General features: G+C 39.0%; 1 protein-coding gene across 4 annotated transcripts in view; it reads right to left on the reverse strand.

Annotated features, from left to right (window-relative positions):
• ELAVL2 (ELAV like neuron-specific RNA binding protein 2) overlaps positions 1-16,304 on the reverse strand; it is a 52,297-nt gene extending 35,993 nt beyond the window's left edge. For 2 of the 4 annotated variants that reach the window (XM_010131057.1, XM_010131056.1), the window contains exons 1-2: positions 12,663-12,734; positions 10,046-10,286 (exon numbers count right to left, since the gene is read on the reverse strand). In XM_010131057.1, coding sequence (XP_010129359.1) covers positions 10,046-10,286; positions 12,663-12,734 — 313 coding nt within the window. Of the gene's footprint in view, positions 1-10,045; positions 10,287-12,662; positions 12,757-16,063; positions 16,079-16,245 lie in introns of those variants that run through there. The other 2 variants (XM_010131059.1, XM_010131058.1) reach the window with 2 other exon arrangements.
• Between the last annotated feature and the right edge of the window lie 9,761 nt (positions 16,305-26,065).

Raw genomic sequence — 26,065 nt, forward strand, 5'->3', positions numbered from 1 at the left:
TGTGTCAACTGTCAACTCAACAAATATGACCTTGCACGTATGTCAAAGGGAAATATCATTCTTTCAGTTTTAACAGCTGTGATTAACAAAAAAGAACAACTATTAATCTGCAATACTGAGTAGGAGAGAACAAGGCATTTCTCATTGTAGTTGGTGAATACACACAGGAAAAGGATATGCTGAGACAAGCTGATGTTTTCGTTACGTGAAACCAAAATCTCTCCAAAAAGTAATTCTTAAAGGAGCACAGCAAAAGTCTTCCAGAAGGAAGCTTTTTTAATTAAAAACCAGAACAGAGTTGATAGTTGATGCATCTTGCTATAGACAGAAGACTTCATAGCCACTGTGCAGCAACATTAGCCTTCAAATACATTTCACAAAGGGCTGTGGCTTAATCTGAATGAAGCCACAGGCACCAGAAAGACCAGCAGAAAAAATAGCAGATCTTATCTTCGATAGCTCTAGAAACTCAGAAGACAGGAAAGAATTCAGACTCCAGTTTTAATCAGTTCTACAAAAGTTATAAAGGAATCAAATGAAATGCAGAATCGGAGCTGTATTTCTGTCACTTATTTTCCGAAGTTCCATGTCACTAAAACTAGAGGGTTGCACATTTTAATTATGTTGCCTTCTACAACTTTCTACCTACTACTACTCACACTTGGCATACTCTAGGAAAACAAAAAAATCCAGAGAATAGTATAAATCCTTTTCTATAGTTGTGCACATGATGTCATCCTGGCAAATTTGTACTCCAAGAACTGCCAGCTGAAGTGTACCATGATGGAAGAAAATAAAATTTAGAAATTAAATGCTTTCATATAGCAAGATAAGTATAAACACATGAAGCTAAAGAAAATTCCTTGCACATATTTAAGGTCTTGCTTCTTTAACACAATACACCAGCTGCTTCAATACATAATGGACCAACCACAAACCAGTTAGGAATATCTGCAGCTTAGGTCTTACTACTTACCAGTCTGCTTGTAGTGGCTGAGAGGAATTATCCACTTTCTGAAGGAATATCCAGGCCCTAATAAGCCATATGACATCTTGGAGCGAAAGGGCTTCAAGGTGTGCAGGTCAGTAACACTACCACCTGAACTGAAGCAGCCTTCCCTAAAACGCACCTTGATTATTATAAATACTTTGCATTAATCTCACAGCAGTCACCCTGAAAGGCAGTGGTGCCTATGAGAACCTCAGATTACTCAAGGTCTCTTAATACGCAGTAGCTTCCACTATTTGAACAGCTGGCCTAGAATCACTACAACATAAGAGCAATATATATCTTCAAGGACCTGTGAAAGAATAAGCAATGATAAGACATGCCAAACAGGCAGCCTGGGGATTCTGAAGGTGGAAGCAGAGAGCACTATCTCTGCTAAAAGCACACAAGATATCCCAAATCACGAGGATTTGTGCCAACTTGTGAGACCCAATGCTTCCACAAGCTTTTTGTAAGTTACTGCAACCACTGACAGAAGTGAATTTTGATTTGTCTGCAGAAAAGAGCAGGAGAATGCACACTGCATCAACCGCCCACCAAAGAGCACAGTGCTTGCTGAAAAGCAAGAGTGATTTAATGAAGGTGATGTTCTGATTCACTACAGAGGTCCCTAATCATATTTAGCCTTATAAAAAGAGTTCCAGTTTTAAAACATCAAGTACTTCTTTATGCTGTATACTGAAATCAGCTCTTTAATTCGAGTTAGTTAATACATAGATGAATAGACTGTTTGACCATTGTAAAAATAGCATTTCCTCAACGACAGTAGTAGTAACTAACTAGGCAATTTAACTGATTCCCTGGGACAGACTAAACAGGTTTAGTCAAACAGGTTTTCTACCTTTTTATTTGTAAAAACAAAGCCTACAAACTTCTGAAAGGTCAAAACAGTGTTGTGCCTGCAAGAGTGAAAAGCAAATGGAAAGGCAAAGACAATCAAGTGCTCTCTTGAGTAACATAAGATGAATAAAGTCCTTCATCTTCACCTGCTTGCGTGACTCACTTCCAGGAGACATGCAAAGTGCAATAAATTATGCAGTTTACTAGGAAAAAAGCACACTAAATGCCTCTAAGTTCTTTTCAACGTTAAATAGCAATACGCAGAATCAGAGAAGAGTAACTACAGGCTACAGTATTAATGGGCTTAAGGCAAGACTCCATTAAGAGAGCTCTGGATCCATACATAAGGCTTTTTAGAAAACCTGTAGTCCTGATAATAGTACAGTACATCAGCTACCAACTAAGTAGGCCAACGCTGCTGTTGCGCTTTCTTCCACCAAGAACACAAAGATGAAAATTACTTTTTTACTGCTGGGCTACAACACACCAAGTGCCTAGGCCACATCAGAGATTGCATTTTAACAGTTGCAGAGTTCAAAACATGGACTATCTTGAAAATTAAAAAGCTGCTGTAAGGACCACCTTCCTCTTCACATCTACTCACAAAATCTGTGCTTCAAGGTCTGAAACAAGCTGCTTCAGAGAAGAGATCAAACAGTCACCATATACAAACATAAATTTGCCTCCAAATCCATTGTTTTTTAATTCTTGATTTCACATTTTAATCAAGTTCTGCATAAGGCATCCTGCTGGATACGGTTTGCCAGGCAACACCTTCTGTCCACATGCCTATCCAAATCAGAAACTGTCAGGCTGCCAGAATTTGTTCCTTACCTCAGCACACCACTAAGCAGCAGCTAGCACAGAACTCCTCTCACAAATGTCCTAGAATTAGTTGTACATGAAAGCCAGTGAAAGATTTAAGGGTGAAGAATAAGCTAACACTGTTCAAAGTGATTGTGACAAGAGACTTGAAAGAAACTGGCAGCCTAGTCTCAACTGAACAAGACCATTCTGAAACTTAAAAAGTTCACATACAGGAAAAGCCAGGTGCTTCGCAGTAGCACTGACAAGGCACAAGGTTTCCAACAGCTCTGCTCTTGCCAGACACTAATATGGGCTACGATTTTTTGCAGTGGTACAACAGAAGTAGAGAAAACTACAGAGGTTAATGAGTTTCACATGTTGTAGATTGAAGCAGCCAGACTTCACACTTTCTACTACTTCCACTGAGGAACAGAGGACACACAATATCTTTCCCTTGCTTACCAGCAGATTGCTATAAAAGTCACAGCAAGCGTTAAGAGCTATCACTAAAACATCAGTGTTTCACACATGCTCTGCTCAGACAGAGTACCTACCCCACATAAGGATTCTCCATCTCACAGCTTCAGTTGTTTGGGCAGACTGCAGTTCAGATTCATCACCAGGTGTTTCCTCAGACTCTGCACTAGAGAACTCCATAACCAAGAATTTGACAGTGTAGAGTCCCTCCTGACACTGCACTGACTGCTTATACACTGCACTCAGTGAATTACTACAAATGTTATGAACTGGTATGTTGTTCACAACATAAGCTCAGCTCTGATGACATCATGTCCAACTCCATGCACATTTTCTATTTTCTTCTGTGACCAGAAGAATCCTTTACATTTATTACCATGGTTTTCCAATGAAAGAAGAAAACACACATGAGAAACTTCAGTATCAGCAACTATTTCTGTACAAACTTTAACTGCAAACATACTGACTACAGCTGCAACAACAATCTTCTGGAAGTGTTCAACTTACAAGCACTTTTTTTTAGAACTGTACACACCTGTTGAGTTGTGTGCTGCATTTTGAATCTGCACTATGTGTAAAACAGTTAATGGGCACACTTCCGAGTATCTGAGAAATTAGTATCTGCAGAGGGCAAGATGAAATATGCACAATTAAACAAGACAGATATGTCCATTCCTGTGGAACTAAAGTTGACAAGACAGAACGAGAAAGAAATGTGACCCTCCTACATGCCAGTCCATCACGCTGTACTACTTCTAGGTTGTAAAAGTCTATAAAAATGAAGTGTAACAAAATAAAGCCTGAAGGATTTTACTCTGAGAGCCTAAAATGTTGACCATAAAGAAACCCCACCACAATGTGTCAGAGCGTTACCAGCCACAAACCAAATGGGAACACAGATGTTTAGAAAAAGGTATGCGAGAGGATCAGGCTTTCAATCCCCATGTAAGCTTCACAGTAAGCCAGTTAGATCAAGTTTGAAAACCAAGCCCATGTAACAACTATCAGCAAGAATGTCCTGAAACATACTTGCTCTGTCTTCAGGTTTAGAGCGCAGGAAGTAGTGATGCAACAAAACTTTCCGGTGGTGAGCACCTAGCTCCTTATACTCACTGGAACAGTCTATTACCAAGGCTTCACAGCTACAAGTCCACAGACATGAAAAACTGTTCCTGGCTAGACCTCTATAAAGAAGTCCTGCCTCATTTTCTAGGTACTACAAGCAGGCATGCTGACGAGCAGAAGAATTCTACATATGACTAGTTCAAACACAGTGCTGAACAGACAAGAAAAACTGACCTATTAACAAAGAAGCTCTTTTTTATAAGTTGCAAATTTTATGAGTATGTGTTTATTACACTAGGAGAACAGTACAGGAGCTTTGAAGACGAGAAAACTAAGAAATTCTTCCAAACTGATGACATCTGATTTCAGCTGCTCTCTTAAGAGTCTGAATTCCACAAAGTTTCCATTTAGCTAACAACTCCACAAGCATTCTTGGGTAAATGACAAACCAGCAAAGGCCTGAAATCATGAAGATTATTTCACAGCGTGAAAATTAGGCATTTGGCTTCCACATGTACAACTTAATTTGCACTGAAGACTCTGCGCATTAAAAAGAAGAACAGTCTTTTTTTAAGGACACCACATTCATTGGCATTTCTACCTATATTCAAGTTCCAGAAAAGCAGGTTGCCATACTAAGGAGCCATTTTTAAGTGGTAGCTACCACTGTCCCTTGAATTTTGCCAACAGCTGCTAAATCCATCTGTCTTGCACAAGCAGAAAGCTTATGCTGTTGAGTGTTTTAACAGGGGCAGCTTGCTAATTAAGACTTAAACCCACCTTAAATTTTCCCCTTACATTCAAAGTATTTTTAGCTTAATATTAAGTAATATGTTATTTGCTGCTTTTAAATATGAAAAAGTGCTTAAACTAAATTAAACAGCTATCTAAAGTAGCTGAAAAGAATTCAGTTATGATGCTTTGTTGAGACCAGGGTCTCTAACCTATTGTAGTACTGTAATTAGTTCACATTGTAGTTTTGTACCTTGTACTTACATAGATCTGCATTAGTCAAAAGCATGTAAGAGTAACATTGACTCCAAAATATCTGGGCACAATGACTTAATCCAGAGAGATTCTCTGGTTAGCAAGTGAAGATAAGTGACATTCATGCCCCACTTCTCAGATGCTGCTCTTGTTGATTGGATTCTCCCATGAAGACTCTTGTTCAGCATCCTTTAAATCAGCACCTTTAAAATTTTCATTAGTATCAAGGTTTAATTTCTGCACCTTCAGTAAAACAGGACAACAATGAGCTATTTTAATTCTTGCTGAGAATTCCTTCAGTGTTCTTGCATTAGCTGAGCAAGTAAACTTCACTCCAGCTACCCATGTTGCCCCAACAGCAAGTTGTGCCCATGAACTAACACCTGGAGATAACCAGCAAGAACCTCACGCAGTTCAGCATTCTCCCCTACCTCCTTCACAACTAACCCTTAGATAAAAATCAGTAAGGGACAAATTTTATGTTGACAATACACTGCACCATTGGTTGAAAGAATTACCATGCTGTTTTAACAAATTCCACTCCATGGAAAAAAACATTACTGAAACTACTAGAACAGCCCTTTAGAAACAGGCTTCACACTGCTCACATGAAATTGAAAAGTGAACCCCAGGGTGCCTCCCTTCTCCCCAGTAGCTTTTACAGAGACAGGGAGGCCCTCAAGCTCAACTCATCTCAGTTCTAAAGTGCATAGGCAGCTTCAAGAAATGGGGGCACTGCTATAATGATGTCTTAAATGCATTCTAGTGTTGCAGATGTGACTGCAGACTGAGTATTAAATAATAGGGTGGGAGATAATTTGGTTCACATCCACAGGATGCTCTTACAAAGTATTTGGGCCAAGACGGCAGTACCCATCCTTGATGCCTCTGAATTTCAACACATGGCACTGGTGACCCAGTATGTGCAGGAGGCTTCTTCATGTCTTAAAATCTGCTAGTGGATCACATCAGTGGGCTATCATCTGGGACTGTGACACTGTCTTCTAATATTTCTTGTTTTCTTCAAAGTGTCTCTTGGCTGAGAAAGGGTTCACCTGCACATTTCACTGCATTCACCACTGCAGATACTACCAGAATTCTTAGTGTTCCTATACCGGAGCTGCCTCATCTACTTGGCAAACAGTTCTCAGTTCTAGCATGTCATAAATGAAGTTTCACCTCATGAAGCAGAAAGGGGATGCATCCAATACTGATGCAGACCAACCTGAATTAGACAGACAAAGGCAGACCAAAGCTTAGACCCTTCAATTCTCATTTGCAGTTTAGCTTGTATGAAAGTATACTTCAATTTTTATGCTCCCCTAAACTTTTCATCAATTAAAGGTATTTGCCAAGTATCTAGTACCCATGACAGTTCATTTAAGATGAAAAATACTACTGTTTTAACACAGGAATTAACCAATGTAATTCTGAAATTCATGCCAAATCTCTTCCTTCACAGAAACTCAGTAACAATCCCTGTTCTGAACTGCAGAAACTAAAGGAAAATGTGCTTTACAAAAACTCTGTGGTAAACCTGAAAATGAGTAAGAATAAGACTAGAGCTAGAGCATTCTCTCCCTAGCATCCACATACACAAGGCAATCTTGCTGCAGGCTACTTAAATCAGAAGTATTGCTCCCAATGCAGTTATAAGGTCAGACACCACATTTCTCAATCTTATTTATACTAACACTTTTTAGAACAAGATTGATGCAACGTTTCTGCTCGCAGCTGAATGTATGCCTCAAAGCTGAGGAGGTCTCCCTGATCAAGTAGAAACACCAGCTCCTACCTACAATAGTTCCAGCCTCGGAGTACTTACCTACTAAGAATGAAATTTAAATTGAGGATCATTCTTAAGGCATCACTTTATGATATACAGAAGACACTGCACCTTCAAACAAGAAGTCTGCAATTAAGTCTTTCTCCATTCTATTCCCAGGCAAGGAGTCTTTTGACACTAAGTAGCAGCAATGTGAGCTTCTAGCATATAAAACATCAAAACCATCATGTAGGGATGTGGGCAATTTGCACATCCATCATTAAGACCTTGAGGCTGCTTCTCTGTGCCTGCAGCAGCCTCTTAATTGGGAGGAGCTTGTAATCCTTAAGCAACTTTAATAAGGAATGCTAAACATGTGAAGTCAGATCTGCAAGACAGAGAAACACTTTGAATAGCCATCCCACTGTCTGATTAAGTACCATTTATATCTTTCCACTCCTGGAACAAAAGGTCAGGAAACCGCTAAGTAAAGATCCTTTTGTTTCAAAGCACTGAAGTCATTACCTAGAGAGAATACAGGCTTGTTTTCTGCATCATCCAGCCTTCAGCTGAAGACAGCAAGGCGTGGCATCAGCCCAATCTAGTTTCTTTGGCATCCCCAAGCACATTCAGTACTCTTCACGGTCACTAGCAGAGATCTGAGGTTTGGTCAGCCCAGAAAGACTAAAAGCAGTGGTTTCAGTAGCCAAGGCTACTGTGCTGAAGCAAGGTACTTCACAGATTTAACTATCCAATGTCTTTAGCGCAAGCCACTGGGAAGAAATGCTCGTCATTCAGATACTAAGGAGAGGCAAAGCACTTTCATTGAACAGCACAGAAATCAGCCAGAGACTATTCAAAACGAAGGAAGCTAAAGGATCGATGCTGGGCTCTAAGCAGCCTCTTAGCTTGATTCATTTTATGTCACTAAATGGTCCCCACCTCAGAGGGAGGGTAAGCTGTCATCAATCACTAACTGGAATGAGAAGGAGATAGGAAGTATGGCCTGGGTGAATTCATCAACACAGAGGTATACACTCTGGCAGTCATCTTTTGAAAGTCATACTCTTCTAGCAGGATTCCCTTGTTTAAGGGGAATTTGTCTTTGAATTAAACTGCAAGTAGGACAGTCACTAAAAAGACCAAGACTTAAAAAAAAACATTTTTGCAGTCTTGGAAGTACAGCCATCACGTCTCTAGGACTGAGTATGGACACTTCTCTTTAGTTTCTACTTTTTAAGGTACCTGAAGTCAAGTATAAAATTGACAGACACTGTACAGAGCTGAACTGCAGGAAGTCCAGGAAACAGGGCTTGAGAATCTACCTTGTGACTGGGGACACAGAACTGTAGTCTGACAACAAAACTCTTTAGAAGACAATAGCCAAGACCTATGATCAGGAGCAACCAATGACAAAAATCATCCTTTTTTTTATATAACAGGTTATTCTCATACCATGCACAAAAAGAAACTTACCATGAATGATCACAAATGCTGTATCCAGCATGCAAAAAATGATGACAGAGAAAAAACATCCTCAAAAAAGATGGTAATTATTCAGTGCCATATTTTCACTAACTGTGTATTAGCCGAATGCTGGTATTAGCACTAGCAATTAAAGTACTTTGTATTATTCAAAAAAGGTACAGGCTCTGGCTAAATTTATTCTCACTGTGCAGCAGACTAAGTGGTCAAATTTAGGAGAAGAGATCCTTCAGCTAGCTCTGCTCATCTTCAGCAGGTGTAGATGTAGACAAACTAAACACTTGGGAAACATTCCCCTTCATACCTTCTTGCTGCCGTGTCCTTGCTTAAGCATCATCCTTGTACTGATGACACAGTGTCTGAATCACTGGGCTAAAAGGTGTCATGACTTATTTCCTTCTCTGGCATGGCAGAAAGAAGCAAGCATACCGAAGATAAGTCCTGGAGTTGGTGCTAGAACTGCCTGAAGGTTTTGAAGCCTTTCCTCCACTATTCATGTACACAGCTGGGCAACATCCCTTCAGTATACCCAAGCCATTAACACAAATGTATAGCAGGGTCTGAAGGCACACATGATCTGTGTCAACTAAGGCTTTTGTCTTTCCACTTCCTGCTGTTGCTTCTCAGAGAACACTAACTCAAAATTTTTATTTAGTGAGAGAAAAACATCCATGTTCTGCCACTACCTTTGGGTAATAGGGAAGTACTGTTTCCATCCCTTAAACCAAAGCATAGAGTACATGCAGCCTCGAAGAGGAGTAGTTTTAAACACAGAGACGAACCAGCACATTCAGGAACTGCAATCAAGAACAGAAATTAAAGAACTGTTCTTGAAAGCTGGGTATGTGAGGACTCTGCAAAAAGCCAGGAAATAAAGTATCCAAGTCAACACTTCTTAACAGACATAATGAAATGTCGACAGAAATGGTATATCGGTGATTTTTGAGATCTTAGAACTGGAAAATGGAGATGAGACAAACTGAACTTTGCCAACAACCCTTTTATTTTTGTTTTAAGGTGGTTCTTAAACAATTGTTCTAAATACACGTGACCTGTGCACCAGCTGTTGCTAAAATAAAGTACTGATAGAATACATCACACTGCAGTTCATACTTGTACTCTCCGCACATTGACTCAAGTGTATATCCTAAAGAAATTGCTCAAATGCTGCAGTGCAAAAGCAGCTTTACCTACAAAATATGGTAGTCTGCCTTTCTGCAAGGTACAAGTGTAACTACCTGCATCCCTGAAAAAGGAAGTTTTGCATCAACTAGAGCTCATGATGTTATGACTCCAATGGAGATGAATAAAAACTCAAGTAAACCTTGTATAAATATCTGCTTTTCCACATCTGAATCTTCTTTCCAAAGACTCTAAAGCTTTAAATACCCTGTTGGCATTTATAGCATTCATATGAACCTATATTAAATGCAAATACTGACAATTTTTGGATGTAGAATCCAGATAACAACGAACCTAAGTTCCTTCTGACTAACAACATCAGCACTGGTTTCTTCTGCCTTTATTCTGTGATTTATGAGAATTGCAAAACACTGAGAAGTCACTGCTTGGAAAATGAAAAGATACAGACAATCCCAAACACAACATACCTGTTATTTTGTCCCTGACAAGCTTGCAGGATTCTATCTCACCAATGCTGCCAAACAGACTCTTCAGTTCTTCTTGTGTCATGTTCTGTGGAAGGTAGTTGACTATTAAATTGGTCTTGCTGTCTTCTGTGTTCCCAGAATCAACTGGGGATGAGCAATTGTTTATGGCGGTTGAACCATGGGCTGTGTTATTGCAAGTGGGTCCATTAGACAGTTGTGTTTCCATGGCAGCAATTACCTGCTGAAAAACACATAAAACAAGAGCCATCAAAAATATTTCACAACCTATTAAATCCCAGATAAGAATCTAAAATACCTGTTAGTATGCAGAAATGGTATTGCCAAGGCCATATTCTGACTCTATATGCAAAAAACCCCACCCCAACACCAATACAGAAGGATAACTGTTAGTCAGGGCAATACTTCAAAAGCTTACAGGCAAATAAAGTTGTCACTAAAATGTTCTAGAATTTCTCTCAGTGACGTCAACACTCAAATCTTTCCATCCTCCCCCATTCCCTTCATTTAGGGGCATCACAGCCTTTCTAGTATAGAAGTTATCAAGCAGAATTGGCCTGTTGCAAGGATAATCAATTCGTAATAAACTTAAAACTGAAATTACGTGAAATGTAGCTTTTAAAGTGATAGTACTTGGTTACTTTCAAAAAGGAAGTGGGTGTTAACTGTATCATGAGCCTGTTTCTCATCAGCAATAGAAGCAAGCAAGACTACTAATTTGAAGAGATACATGAGCATGCTGGGATGGAGAACAAATTCTTCCTTGACAAGCCCTAGGTCAACTTTTGTCACCACAGCTTGGAAGGAGATTTTTAAATGCTTTTATTTTATTAAACTGACATTTCCTGGTTCTCCCTTTTTCCTTCCCCTGCACCCTTAAAACAGTTAAATTTAATACTTTATTTTGATGTCTAGAAGCAAATCAAGTTACAGGAACGATAACCACTCCAGGGACTACGGTGTTTCATCCTGAAGTAACTGACTATGATTGGCAGATACAGCAGCAATCATTTGGAGAAGTGTCAATACTTCTCCACAAGCTACTACATGTACAAAAGGCTCTCTGACATCTCAAGTCAGTCACTCAATAGTAACAAGGCGGTAAATACAGGGGATTTTTAATGGCAGCTTAACATTCAAGACTTGGGCAGCCTGCCCTGTTTGAGACCAACTACACAGGTCAATGTTCAGCAGAAAATTCTATAAATTAATGCTCCAGTAATAAACATTTCAACACAAAAGCAAGACTCGAAGTTTCACTAAAAAACACAGCAAACTGAAATCCAATCTCGTATTTCTGGTTCTCGCACAAAAAGAAGTCTATTGTAAAACCCCAGTGTAACATCAGGACCTCTGGAGGATATCTGTCCTAACTGTCCTGTTCAAAGCACGATGCAATCAATGCATACCCAAACAGCTGATTAGGTCAACTGTACTCAGGGAATGCAAATCTGCATTTCCTAAAAACATGAGAGGGGCAAAACTGAGTGTCTTAAACCACAATTCAGACATTCCTGGGAACACATTTCTACGGTCTGCACACAGAAGTATTTTCCAAGAGGTTACACTTCAGCACAATGCAAAAAAAAAAGGCAAGATATATCTATTGAGAGCATTTGATATAAAAATGTGATTGAGTTTTCCTGAGGAGCTAAAACTGGAACATTTTCTTCCCCTTTGTCAAACTCCCAGGGGTAACCTGCTCTTGGCACTGTGACGAAACAAGTCTGCTGCAAGGATGAGAAAGTAGACAATCCCAATTAAAATACATAACTTTTCAAAACACTAGCAAGCCACAAATGCCATGCTCTGACTGATGCTCTCTAGGACTGCTTCCCCCCCAACCCCTTTTCTCCTCAAAGTGTTCATTAATCAAAATTAGCAGGATTAAGCAAGGACAAACAATCCTCACTTAACTGCACATTTACTTTCACGTTCAGGTGACAAGAATGAAATCCTAGGCCAGCATTCAAGTGAACAGCTGCAGTAGCCTGTGTGTGCTGAAATCCAGCATTTCTCAGCTATAGAACCATCTGCTCTGAATAAAGTGATACTAATATTTTACAAATAATGCATATTCCATTGATAGGTTGAATACAACTGTTCATAAAACAAAGTACATCTTGAGCAGTTACTAAGTATCTTCCACCCAGAGAAAGAGTTTGAGATTAATTCACTTTTCAAACAATTGCTTAGAATAAGACTTGCAAATTTACTTTTAATCATAAATACACAGCATACAGGTTTTTAAAGTTACTGCAATTTAGTATTCAGACCATACCAAAACCATTTTAGTACAATACTACTCTTCAATTATCCACCAGGTATTTTGAATTAGTACTGAAGTCTAATTGCAATTAGAAGAAAGGCAAGCCACTGCAGTATAATTTCTACAGAAGATCACCATATTATAGAAAAAGTTGTCATGGTACGCCAGTGTGTTCTAGGCTCTCACAGAATAGCGACACAACCTACGGCCTGTAATGAAGTGTAGAAGAGAGTTAACGTTCCAAATGAGAGATTAAAGAGTTTGGTATGGCCTCAGCACTATTAACATGTAAAGAAGTATCCTACAGAATTTAAGAAAAATCCCACAGACCCCAGTCCAAGGCTCTGCTGCCCACGAACCACTTCTAAGCAGAGAAGCCACATCACACAGTCTGACTGCCATGTTAGTTTGGAGTTGCCGTCTGCAATATGGACACAAAAAGTACCGTATGTTAGATTAGCAAGATAATGCAACAAATCAGTTTGTACAAATTTACAGTAATTGCATTTATATTCCCAGGACGTCCATGCAGTGTGGCTTAATTGGATTTGAGGCAATTCCAATCTAATCTTTCCAAATTCAGTTCTAAAGATATTTTTCTTATATGAAATAAGTGTGTATTTTTAAGGTTTAAAAGATAATGGAGTCTAGTTACCGCTGCATCTACCTTGGAAACTACCTCCATAACCACACCATGCCTAAAAGGAACTATACCACAGAACAAATTTTTGTATCTTCAAGACTGAAGGAAGAGCAAAGAAAGAAAATGCAGTGAGTAGATTTTCCATTAGCACGCAAGATGACCATGCACCATTGAAAAACAGCTCCGCTTTACATGCCTTTCCCAGCCCACAAAAAAAATACATAACATGACAAACTACCTTGCTAGAATTCAGTCTGTTCTTAAAACCCTAGGTTTTAAAAATCAAGTAAATTAAAATCTTCCACAAATGGCATTCAGTAAGTTTCCTTGCAATAGCTGTTTGAGAATATCACTGGACACACAGAAGTGGCAGTACAGTCAAGGATTTCTCAAGTGGAGTAACCAGAGCAAAATATGCAAGAGACAGCTCTTCCTAAGGGTATTTTTGCCTCAAGTACATTGACATTTGTTTTTAAATAAGACATTATAGCAAACCCAGCTGGATTTGAATTGAACAGTGGTAGGAGGATACCACAAAAGCTAATGGGCCATTTGCAGATGATTACAAGTAGTCCAGATGTTAAATATAACCCCAATACTGGCACAAATAAGAATACTCCTGACTGTAGCCACACAGCTTCAGATTGGTGTGAATACAAAGTTAGCAGGGTTGCCCCTGGTTAGCAGGTAACATAGATCTGTTAGCAGTTAAGATAAATCTGATAAAATAACAAGGACTCAGATATTTGGAAGGTTGCTGCATCCAGAGCTTATAAACATATACTTCAAAACAATTTTTTTTCTGCATAAAATACTGTAAATCAGTTTTCATTTCAGTTTGCTACCAAAGTCCATATGGTTAGCTGACTTCACATCTGGTCTTTATTTCTAACTCAGGTAAATAAAGACATCTAATAATCTCTTTAAGTAAAATACTGAGGTTTTGGTATCAGCCGCAAGCTTGCAAGCCATTCTCTCTGGTCTCAACCCAAAACCAATGCTAACAACCGCACTTCTGAAGCTCCCCAAAATGCTTATTACACAAAGAAAAACCAAAAGCCTTAACTGACTTTATGTCCAGACAAGCTTTGTTAAGGAGACTGCATTTAAGTATCAGTCTATGAAATTCTATGTCCTACAGAAACTGTGGGGATGTGCAGAATATAACAGATTCGGTCCTCTATGGCTTATAGCAAAGCAGCACGACATGGTAGTTTATGCACTTCCTGTCAGACAGGACAGCTTACTTCTGTGCACAGGACTCAGCACATGCACTACATAGACTTTACTGTGCCCTCCAGCATCCCAGCACGTCTCAAAAAAGCCAAGAGCACTTCTCATTTGAAGTACTTCCAGTTTGCGTAACACGCCTGTCTTCACTCACATCAGCATACAAGTCAGATCTCTAACTACCACACCATTATGTCTCAATCACAAATTCTGCTCTACCAACTCTTTCACCATTTTTGTCACTTTCAAAGCTGTACAGAATGCTCTTTTACATTTAGTTCAAGAGTTCTTATCCTTTTATTTACACTTCTACTCGACCTAAAAAGGGGATATATCTAATTACACCAACGAAAAAAAATTTAAAAATCAGTTTCCAGCCTAAACACTGTACTTTTATGATTAAAATGGCACAATGACATAGAATGAGCCGTGAGTAGTCTCTAAAAAGTTGTAAAACACTTAACTACTGAAGAAACACTAGTACCATTAAAAAAATTAATACAAATTTTTACTATTGGCCTCAGAGACAGTATTACACTTTAGATTATTAAAATAGCTCAGCAATTACTGCATTCAAAACTTAAGAAATCAGTAAGTTTAGGAAGCAGGGTTCTATTAAAGAAATCTAAGTTTGTCTTGAAATACATTCAGATTAAGTGGAGAACAATTAACTGAAGTTGGAAATCTGCTTGCTTTTTTACAGTCCTGGAAGGAAGCAGAAATGAAGACAAAGATGTTCAGCAAACTGTCTGGTTCATTTCAACATATAGTACATAGGAACCATCTACCTTTCAATACACTTGCTTTTAATTCACCAAGAACAGTTAAGATTTTCAGTAGAAATACTCTTAAACATTGTTTCTGAATCCCAGTTTCTAATTTCCTGGAGTCTTGAGGTTGCCTAGCAGAAAAAAGTAGGAATTTTCTTTTTTTCCAAAGACATCAGAAGTTAAAAAGCCATATGGTTTATGTGATTAGTTCTGGCTGCCATAGAATAGTTCCAATTATATCAACAGCAGATTTCTATATGAAACTTGAGAAAAAGTGGAGCTAGCAAGACAGACCAGCAGGACAGTCACAGTGGTCTACTCATTTTCCCTGCAAACAGGTATTGTCACATACTGTACTCAGCTGGTCATGCTCTGCTGAAAATAGAAGCCAAGGCTGGATCCTGACAGTGTTGAGACAGAACTAAGGTCAGGTGAAAAAACTGAAAAGCATTCAACCACTGTTATCACCTCAGGGGTACATGCTAGGGAGAAACCTTTAGTGCATCACTCTTCTGACTCAAGTTCTTCTACCACCTGTTTTGATTCACACTTGTACATTCCTGTCATTGAGGATGAATAAAATTTCACATAGGTTTCATATACAGAATTTGCCTCTGTTCAGAGACACCACACCAAAGTAACTGCAGATGCTTGCCCTGGTTAAGCTATACACTTCTAAAGGTTATTATCACATAAAGGTAATCAACTCCCTGAATTTACAAAGCCAGACACCAGATCTTAAACACATTTGCCTCCTCTTAACAGTTTACCATTGTTCAGAGGCAACAGAAACTGCACCATGAGATGTCTCTGGCTTCAAGAGTCACAGCTGATACAATGCTCTTCGTAAAATCTTACGACATTCTTAATATGCTCCTGAAGAGATACACAAGAGCAGACTTTCAGAACATGCTTTAGAATTAAGTATTTGCCTCCAGACAGTGCAATGGAAGCACGTAACAATTGTGTTGCTACCTGGATAAGCAGACATTACAGACTGTTTTCATAATACCAAATAGCAGAACAAGCAAAGCCCCATGAAGAGAACAATGTTCATTACAGCTTTCAGATAAGACAGGCCTAAACACAAACTTCAGTCTCATCTAGTAATAAAGTAGTTATATTTTTTAAAATTTAAATACCCAGTGTGTTTTACAGAGGACTTATACCACCTACTTCAACTCTCAACCATAATGAAGGTAATTTAGCAAGCATAAGCTGTTTGTTGTCTGTGAGGAGTGTTGCTAAACATGTTTAATAAAAAGAAAAAGTAATCGTCGTTTGAGAGCTCAGTGAAAGGCAATAGCTCTGACAAAATCCAGACACTGGATTTTGCTTTAAAAAACAGAACTCAGCAAAAAAAAAAGAAATACCTCAAAAAAAGAAAATACTGAAGTGCAGTTATTTGTACTTCGAGTAGCTGCAATTCTTAGTGCTTCCTCTTTGCTGATTTTTAGCACCACTGGAGTGTTAAATTAAAGGGCTCATGGGTTTTTTTTTCTTCCAATAGTCAAACATCTTATAAGCCTGCATTAACAGCATTAATGCATGCATACTCAAAAACCCCTGTACAGTAAGAGATAACGCAGGCTGTAGAATCCAGCATAATGCAAAAGCTATTATATCGGCCGCTAGAACATCCTAAACTTCCATTACGGGTAAAGGCACATACAAGCCAGAGGGCATCTCTTCAGTCAACAAGGTTGCTTATTAGAACAAAACACAACTCACCCTTTCAGTTTCCCTGTAGGAAGGACAGCTGTCAGGAGCATCTTAATGGTTACTCTGATGTCCACAGGTTAACAGCACATATTGTGCTTGGTGAGTCTGCACAAAGAAGCTCAACAACGCTAATTTCTTAGTGTGAGTTTTCACTGTTATTTTAAACCAGCATAAACCAGCATTTTTCCATTAGCAGCCCTCTCCTTCTGCATGTCTATTCATTTGTGTCATTCACTACACTACTGAAAAAAATCCGTAGCATGAAGCTAGATTAGGGTACAGCTCCAGGAGAAAACTCACTCAGCTCAGGAGAACCAACCAGTATCACATCTCTCGATTTACGCAAAATTATGAGGAAGAACTTTGTGATACAACAAAGATCAAAGACCAGAAAGAACTTCACAGAAAACTTAGAATTTGCTTCTGATAACATGGTTTCAGAATTTAAGTAATTTGCAAAGTTACAGGCAACTGCAAGACCAGAAAGTAGGAGTCCTATGCAACAATAAAACCCAAGTCCATAGCCTCGCTAAGACAGCTGGTTAGAGAGGAAAACTTTTCACACTGGATTTTACATGAATCACTAAGCAAGTAATACCACTTAAAACTTCTATACCTTGTTCCCAAAGGCATAGCAAGAACATGAGTGAAGAGATAGAAGATGGATATGAAGAGTCATACAAGAGGTAATCAAAAAGGTTTTAATTCATCCTTGTGACCGATGCTGCAAAAGCTAATCTGCAGAAGCTTTCAGCAAGGATGAAGCAGCAGCAAGACAGTCTTGCCTATTCCAGCTGGGCAATGAGAAGACAAGTAGACAATTGTAGACTGCTGAACATGAAACAGCCATCAGTATAGGCATGAATTCTGGTGACTGCACTGAAAGGACAGAAGGAAGAAATCGCAAGTTATCTTCTGAATGTAAAAACGCATAGGGAACATTAAAAATGCACACACAGATTAAAGAAATGTCTCCACATAGTATGCAATGCTTTTGTATTCTTTCAGAACACCTAAGAACCTGTGGGATGCTCTGGACAGTGCTGCACTAACAGTGCTACTCTATTAGGAATGAAACCAGCATAAAGATTTGCAAGCAGTTCTGAAAAAATAATGCATGTTCAAGGTGAGGACATTGCTTGACAATGGGGTAGAGATCATGAAGGAGTTGTTCTATTTGACTGCAACTACTAACTACTTTGTCAGCTGGAGTAAAGGGAGAGAAAAGACCGGGGTAATTTCAGTTAACTTAGAAACCATACTAAAAATATGAATTCTAATAGTCTTCTGTAAAGAACACAAACACCTGCATTCTGTCAAGCGATCAGTTCAAGTGAGACTCCAGTAAGGTAAAACCGTTTTTATGTTACTAATTATTCAGGTCAGTTTAGACAGACAACCACTTCTACCAACGTAACAACTTAGTGCCTGAGCAAGAGAGCATCAACGTGCAGCATTAATTAGCTTATGCACTGCATAGCAGAATTTACCACAAAATTATGGTCTTCCTTTTCATTGCCCTCTTTCATTAAAGAAGTTTTAAGCCAGCTGAGAGTAACCAATTATTTCTCTTACATTTGAAATCTTAACTAAATGTCAATTTACGCTCATCTGAAAACACAGCCGATATTGCTGACATTCAGCAAGAGTTCCAACCGAAACTATCGCTGGATCACAGACAGCTGTTCAGGCCTCAGATGTGAGCAATTCCAGACTTGACTGATACTTTAAATGAGACCATGGTTTAAAAGAAAAGATATGTTCCAACTTCTCAGCTGCATCCTACCGTTCACAAAACCTTGCCAACTACAGATTTTGCTCTACTCATTTGAATACTTGTGTGTGCTGTCCCAGTCTCACGTGCTACCTCCCAGCCTTCTAGCAAAGTGCTCTCTGAGGCAACACAATTCTGTCAAACTATATATGTATCCTGCAAGAAGTAAGCACCTTAGCACAGACACTTCCCTTCAGCCTTACACCTCTGCAGTCCTCTTGAGCCTACTGAGGATAACGGAAGATTGAATGGAGTGAAAGGAGACATCTTGAGGACTCTTCAAATACAGCACCTTGACAGTTTGAAGGGTTTCAAGGTCAACATCCACTTCTAGACATACAGGACCTGCTCCACATGAACTGGCTAGAATGACTACTTAATTTTTTTAGCATTTACCCCACTATTCCTGTTGGGCTGTAAGACATTTTCCCATTCCACACTGCAGTGACACCCTTCTGCCCCACTAGCAATTTCAAAAGCTGAAGTTTTACTAATAGCCAGGAAAAGGACACAAATCAGGTTAGTCTGACCCTGATGAGATGCCCAAACCTAAAAACAAAAGTTAGAAAATAATCAAAAGAGCACATGACAACTTCAAGGCTGCTCATTACTCCATTTACTCTCCCATTCCTCTCCCTGAAGAAAACATAGCTAAAAGGTTTTATCACTCATGCACTTTCCCCAGTGCAACACAGGGCCCAGCAACAGATGACAGGACTCATCTTCCAGGCTGAAGATGACGAGATTAGAGGAACGCTCCTCTGCTGATTTTTCTTGGCAGCTTTCCTCTTGCTCACAGCTCCCTCATAAACTGGAAAGATAGTTGGGCCTAAAACCTGGCAGCAGTGCAGACATTCCACCAGAGGCACACCCCAACAGACCCACGGAGACAGATCTGGAGGATTTAGATTCTCCATCACAGCCCTCCTCTCCAAACTGCAGGATGAATCTCCTTGATTTTCTCCCTTCAGGGCATTTTTTGTTTTCTCACAGTAAGCTTTGATGTCAAATGTAGAGTAGGCAAGGAAGAAGCTCCATGGCTTAATATCCCTACTACTTAAACACACAGGCAGATAGTCAGCTAAGCAAGTGACATCCTCAGTCCCAGAGAGGGAAAACAAACTAGCAGCCAAAAGTCAAAAACCAGCAGCCTTCATCTCTCTTCCTCCCTCCATAGTCTACTTTACAAGTCCTTTCAAAGTGCCATCAAGCTGGGACAGCGGCATAAAGCCTGTGTACTCATACACCTCCACTACTCAGATCACCAGCAGCCTAACAGCCATGCCACAAATTGGAGAGGGCACCCTTCTTTTAGTTTTAAAACTGACGACAGGCAGTTTATGCTCAACACAAAAAGGTATTCAAACCTAACTGAAACATGCACCATTACCTACACACACAGAACCAAGTCATTTTTGTACAGGAAGAATTAATCCTTCCATTAAAACTTCTGGGGAAGAAGAGGTCTTTAGCAAGCCAAGAGCTCAACTAGCAAGACTGGGTAAGAGGCACCGGAGCTTGCACAAACTCAGCATTACAGCAGATACAACAGTAAACAGCATGACTGAACAGTCCAGGACATGACATTGTCCAGACCTGCTTCAACGACTGGGTAACATACCTCTACAGATGCTAAACGCTATTCAAATACTAACTACCTGCCACCCATCACTGGTGAAAGGCTTCAAAGTAGCATGTAAGGCAAAAATAGGAATCTGTGACACCAACTGACTTGAGCTGCACCATAAGGTGTTGGAAAAGTAAAAGGAATACTATCCAAATCAAAACACTTCCAGTCAGCATTTTCTGCCCTCTTCAGTCAAGAGAAGCTCAGACTTCACTTACAGCCTTCTGAGGTTTTCATTACTTCACTTCTTAAGATTTAAGATCATCCAGAAAAAGTGAAGACATCAATAAACCATTCTTATCCAACAACTCGTGATGGACAAATATAAAAAATACAGCCGAAGTAAGTTTATTCTAAACAGCTACTATAGATAAAAACTGACTAGTCAGTCTCTAAGGAATACTATTCTTAATGATCTGAAATTAACAAATCACATCTTTTAGAAGAAAAGCAAGTGTAAAGACAGGTATACTCCTCCCTGCCTGTCCCACCAGGAGCAGAAACTCACTGTGATTCCATGAATACAGCACAAAGGCTTCCCATAGCAGATGAAGAGAACTTCATTTTTAACCCTGCTATACTGTAAGTAATGAATAATGCAACACAGACATAACATGACAGATCCATATGCTGCACTGAAATGACTTATGTGCAGAAATCTTTATTTGTATAATCCAACTAGAAATGCAGTAAGATGGATACTTAAGTTTTCCTATTCAAAAATAATCTTGCTCTTGATTTCAGTCAGCACAGAAATCTTAGCCAAGTCTTAAGGTTTCTGACCTCTACAGATGGGAATCCCTGCACAAAAAAGTTCAAGAACAGAGTAACACAGCAACCAAGATGCTAGAACTCTGTTAAATGTCTAATAATTGGATACACACTAATAAATACTGCTAATTGTATTTTCCTATCATTCTATCCAGAAATTAAGCTTCTTTCTGCAGCCATTTGGCTTTCATACACTCTAGCTCTTTTTCCACACCTTTTCATGGAAAGCTGTATCTGATTGGTCTCCCACCTTTAGTGCTTTCCAGTACTCAAATTTCCATTAAAGTACATACAATTAAATTGACTTGTTCCTTGCATGGGCTAACCTACATGTTTTATTTGATTCTTATGCTATATTATTTCACATATTATCCTATGCTAGTTGTTAAACCCAAACCTATTAAAACTCAATACATTTATGCAACAGACATTTCTGTGATCTGTCTAACCCACTAAACATTGTATATACATAATACTGAAATCTAGACCTTGTAACCACAAATTCTAGCTTAGGTAATTTTCTTTCAGATTAGTTTTGAAAGCTGACTTCACTGTCAGAGTTACCATTGTGTCAAAAAACCAAAGAAATACCCCATTTCCTAGTAAAATAATTATATGCCTAATTCGACAGCAAGAGAAACAGTAGTCACAGAAGCACAACACTGCAACGGAACTCCCAAATACTCAGAATCCTATCTTTGCCAATTTATTTTATTCTCCTGCATATCTTCAGACTTGAGTATCAATGGACAATCAAGAATGGCTACAAAAGAAGTTAGTGAGCAGTCTCAAGATAGCATGATAGCAAGAACAAAGTCAGTCCAACAGCACAATGCTCTGAATAAACCTATGCTTTTCTGCACTGTATCAATGCACATTAAATCTTAGGAAGTCCTCTATGCTCACAAAGAGTCCCTGTAACACAGAATACAGGACAAAAGAGAGCCTGGCCAGAGAAATCAGACACACAGCAACAACCACAAATTTACTTTGTGAACACCAACTGGTGGAAAATACAATGCTGAATGCTATCTGACTTAAGATATCCTTGCTTCCTATACAGGCTAACCTGTATATTTTTCCTGTCATTTCACTACAGCAATCTACTGACTGAAGCATAGAAGTAGGGCAGCTGCTTTCATCCAGCAGCCAAGCTTGAGATCAGCAAGTTAAAACCTTGCTTACCTCTAGCACCCTTTATGGCAGACCTGTCAAATCACATTATCTGCCATGGCACCCCAAGGCTGACCTCTCAAGTACTGAACAATACCTCAAAATAAACCAGATGGGGGATTTTATGCTGTGACATCCCTGTGACGTGGAGAGAGGAAATCGAAGTTTGCCCTTGTTTCATAAAGAATTAATTCCAAAACACCAGGAAGGCCATTTTCACTGGGTGAACATTACGCTTGGGGTGGGAAGGGGTTGTCATGTGAAGCCAAGGAATTGGTAAATTAAAAAAGGCCATTCAGAAACAGCACTTTCTCTCCTAGCACTTTTATCTTGCAAAAAAGATGACAGTATTTTATACTGAATCTCCTAAACCACATGGTACTTACACATACACTTTACCAGCATCCAGTCAAGAATGTGGTTTAGTACAGCAAGAAAAAAAAAAAAATCAAAAGTAAGCACTGGAGACATGCTGTCAACAGGTCAGAAGGCATCAGTGGAGAAGTCTACCGAACTACTATTGTCAGTATTAATGATTTTCCTGGTATCAGATACATGTTCTCACTGTCTCATATGATCATACATTCCTACTAAATACACACAGGAGTCAAACAGTTATAAAGGCAAACGTTAGTAGTTAGCTACTTAAGCAGTTTTTCTCTGTAGGGTTTGAGCTTCCATAGACTGCATTTTCAAAACAGTGGTTACAGTGGTTGGATTCTTCAACAAATCACAGAAGCAGCAGCTCTGAGTTTGAAAAAGTATCTTTCATTAGGTGTCAGCACAGTCTAGCTCTGAAAGAAAGCCTGTCAGGAAGCAAACTTTCTACTCCACACTATTCGTTTGGACAGGCTGTTCATTAAGCTCTGCTGCCCAGATGTAAAATGTCGGCATTTAAAAAAACAGCGTAACTAAAAACATAAAGACACAAGCATAAGACAATAATCCACTTCCGGAAATGAGCTCATAGTCAGGATGGCTAAAATTTGAATGGAGTCAGTTTATACAAAGTGCTACATTGTCTCACAGCTTGAAAGCACAGATTTTTTCCTTCCTCACACTGTAGATAACTACTTAAAGACATTACATGTTCCTGGAAGTAGTCCCATCATTCCACCTCCTCTCCTGCTACCAAGGACAACAAAATACATTAGAACTACCTTCCTCCTATTTCTTAATACACACTCCAGCATCTCTAAACCTTGAAACCCTGCTATCAATTACCCAAACATCTATGACTGAGATATCAAAACTGTATTTCACTGTCACTTTATACAGGTACAACATTAAAGAACAAGAACATAGGGTCATTACGTTATTTCAAAATCAGCTCCCAAGTCAAAAAAGGATGTTCATCTACTTACTTCACTCTGCAGGCACATTATACAATTCTACATTAAAGGGATCCTTCAGTCAATGTTCAACTTTTAACCTTCAGTTTATTCACCACTTTATGAAGTTTGGGGAGAAAGTAATAGAAAAACTGGTTCAAGTTATGCTTCCTACCAACAGAAGCATGGAAAAAAGAAATTAAAACCTTTCATACTGCAAATCCTGCATAAATACTGTAAAAAAGTAGACTCTCTACAAGATACCTGCAAGCCAGTTCTGCAAGACACTGCCTCAGCTGAAAGATCTGTAAGTGCTCAGCTATATGTAACAGGTAATGCAAAAGCTTTACAGCCTTTACAGTTCCTTTTGCTTTAGGCAGAGAAACCACACTGAGACTAAATTGCCTGAGGCTAGCAGTAGCTCCATCTGCAGTAATCTTGTTAATTTATATAAAAATTAAAAGAACATTGGTTTGAGACTCATGACTGCAGAACTCCATTTAACCATACTAAAGTTCTGCTGCCTGATGTTACAAAAGCTTTTAAAAAGCCAATGCAAGGGAAGGCTGGAAAAGTTAGTCATAAAGCTTAAGTCACAAACCCACAAGTCTTTATCTAAAGTCCCTGACATCAGGGGAAACAGGGGCAAAAGGAGAGCAAGATCAGGATACTGTACAAGTGAAACGTGAAGAGGAGCATCCTGACACTGAGGACCTGCCATCAAGCATCATATGACTGATTATGAGAAGGGCTTGTTATATAGTGACTATTTCCCATTTGCAAAAAGTAGACTATTGTTAACTTGTCACCCAAAGCTACCACAAACTGCCAGCAGAAAAATAATATATACTATAAGCTAACATATACTAATTATAACCTGTGCCACACAAGCACGTGCAAGTGTAGATGTTGCTTTCCTTACTGCACATCTTGAAAGGACATGCAGTTGCTCTATAAGCATTATTCTGTTTGTACACAACACCACAAGGAAAAATGGACTCAGCGTAGGCAAGTACAAAGCGTTCTCTTACTTCTCTCAGCAGTTTGTAAACTCCATACAGCAGCAAGAACAACTACAGAAGCAGGGTCTGTCAATATCTCTGAATAACCTCCACTGAAGCTACAAATTCTCAGTAGGTTGCCAGAAGTTTAATCGACTATGATAGACAGGGTTGAAACAGGTAAAAGATGTTAAGATTAAAACTTGTGGTATTTTTCACTGGTGTAAGAGCTAAGGTTTATATATATATATATTTATTTTTTTTTCCTTAACTGACATCTAAAGCAGAGCCAGTACAAAAAAGACCAAACAGAATTCTGCCATATCCACCCCTACTAAATTCAGAAAAAATAACTCCCTTTCCTCCTAGATCTGTAGACAATGAGACAGCAGCTCTCATTCAAAGCCATATGACAACTTCATCTAGCTGAAGAAAGAGCTAAAAATGTTTAGGCACAGAAAGTGCTTAAACACAGAAAGGTTCTCGAGTAGCAGAGGCTGTCCTCACAATAAAGACATTCCATATGGTGACTATTTTTAGACTGTTAAGTATCAGAGGTTAGAGAGAGAAATCACATGGGTGTCTCCAAACTACCAGCTCCTCAGATGATTTTTATCCTTTGCATAAAGAAAAGGCAAGTTGGAATAATTTGAGAACTTACATAGCTCAAACTCAAAAACTGTGTCCCCTTCAAAGCGTGTTTAGCTTCCACAACTGACTACTTTCTAGTGATGACCTGAAAGGAAAGGAGACCTGCACCCTCTTGACAAAAATTCCTAGAGCATTTAAAGCAGATCAGCTGAGTTATATTTCAGCTGTTTCTAATTCACTGCAACCGCATCTAATGAACCACAAAGAAGAGCTTATTTCAACAATAAAAGCAACACGGCTAAGAGCTCTGTGGCTCTGAACATTCTCCTAATTTTCTAGCATCCTTAAGTTGAGGTACTCAGCATCAGCTACTTAATGATCTCTACTGTAGCTAAGCACATAAAATCAACACAAACACCACCCACCACCCCCCCCATTTGTAATCTCTTGATACATTATCAAAGCAGTATCAGACAGGGTATTGTCAGATAGTTGTTGGCAGAGAATGTCTGCATTCCTCAAGCCCTGAAGGACTCACCTGCTTCAAATATCGAAAAACACAGAAGTCCTTCTTGTAAAGATAACTCATACACAGACATTGACAATGGAGTTTGTGACCAGCCACACTGAAATCAGGTGAACAACCCAAGCTGCTTGCAGGATTTTCAAGCTTTTCATTTTTTCAAGATTTTCATTTTTCCCACAGGTGACTATGGGTTATCTAAAAATATCAGGTCTTAATGCAACTTGGACAAATATTGGTTAAGAACAGATCTATGCATTAGTTCTAAAATCATTTAGGGATTCCCACTCAGAACTACGTACAAGTTCTATTTAAAATAAACAGAAAGGTATGGTGTACACCAAGTCTCAGTGACAGACTGCTACTAAAACTCAAGACTTTGGAATAGTCAGTTCTCTCCACCTAGAACTTCTCAAACCAAAGCTTGTCTAGTTTACTAGTAACAACTGAGAGTCAACAACTGGCCTTTGACATACTAGTATATTTTTATGAAGGTCACTGTTTAAGATCAGAGTTGCATCAGAAACTTCACCATATCTTCCTTCTCCAAAATTTTACGAGCATTTTTTCTAGTCTT

Source organism: Buceros rhinoceros, unplaced genomic scaffold (assembly GCF_000710305.1).
Source record: "Buceros rhinoceros silvestris isolate BGI_N320 unplaced genomic scaffold, ASM71030v1 scaffold9952, whole genome shotgun sequence".
Lineage (NCBI taxonomy): Eukaryota > Metazoa > Chordata > Aves > Bucerotiformes > Bucerotidae > Buceros > Buceros rhinoceros.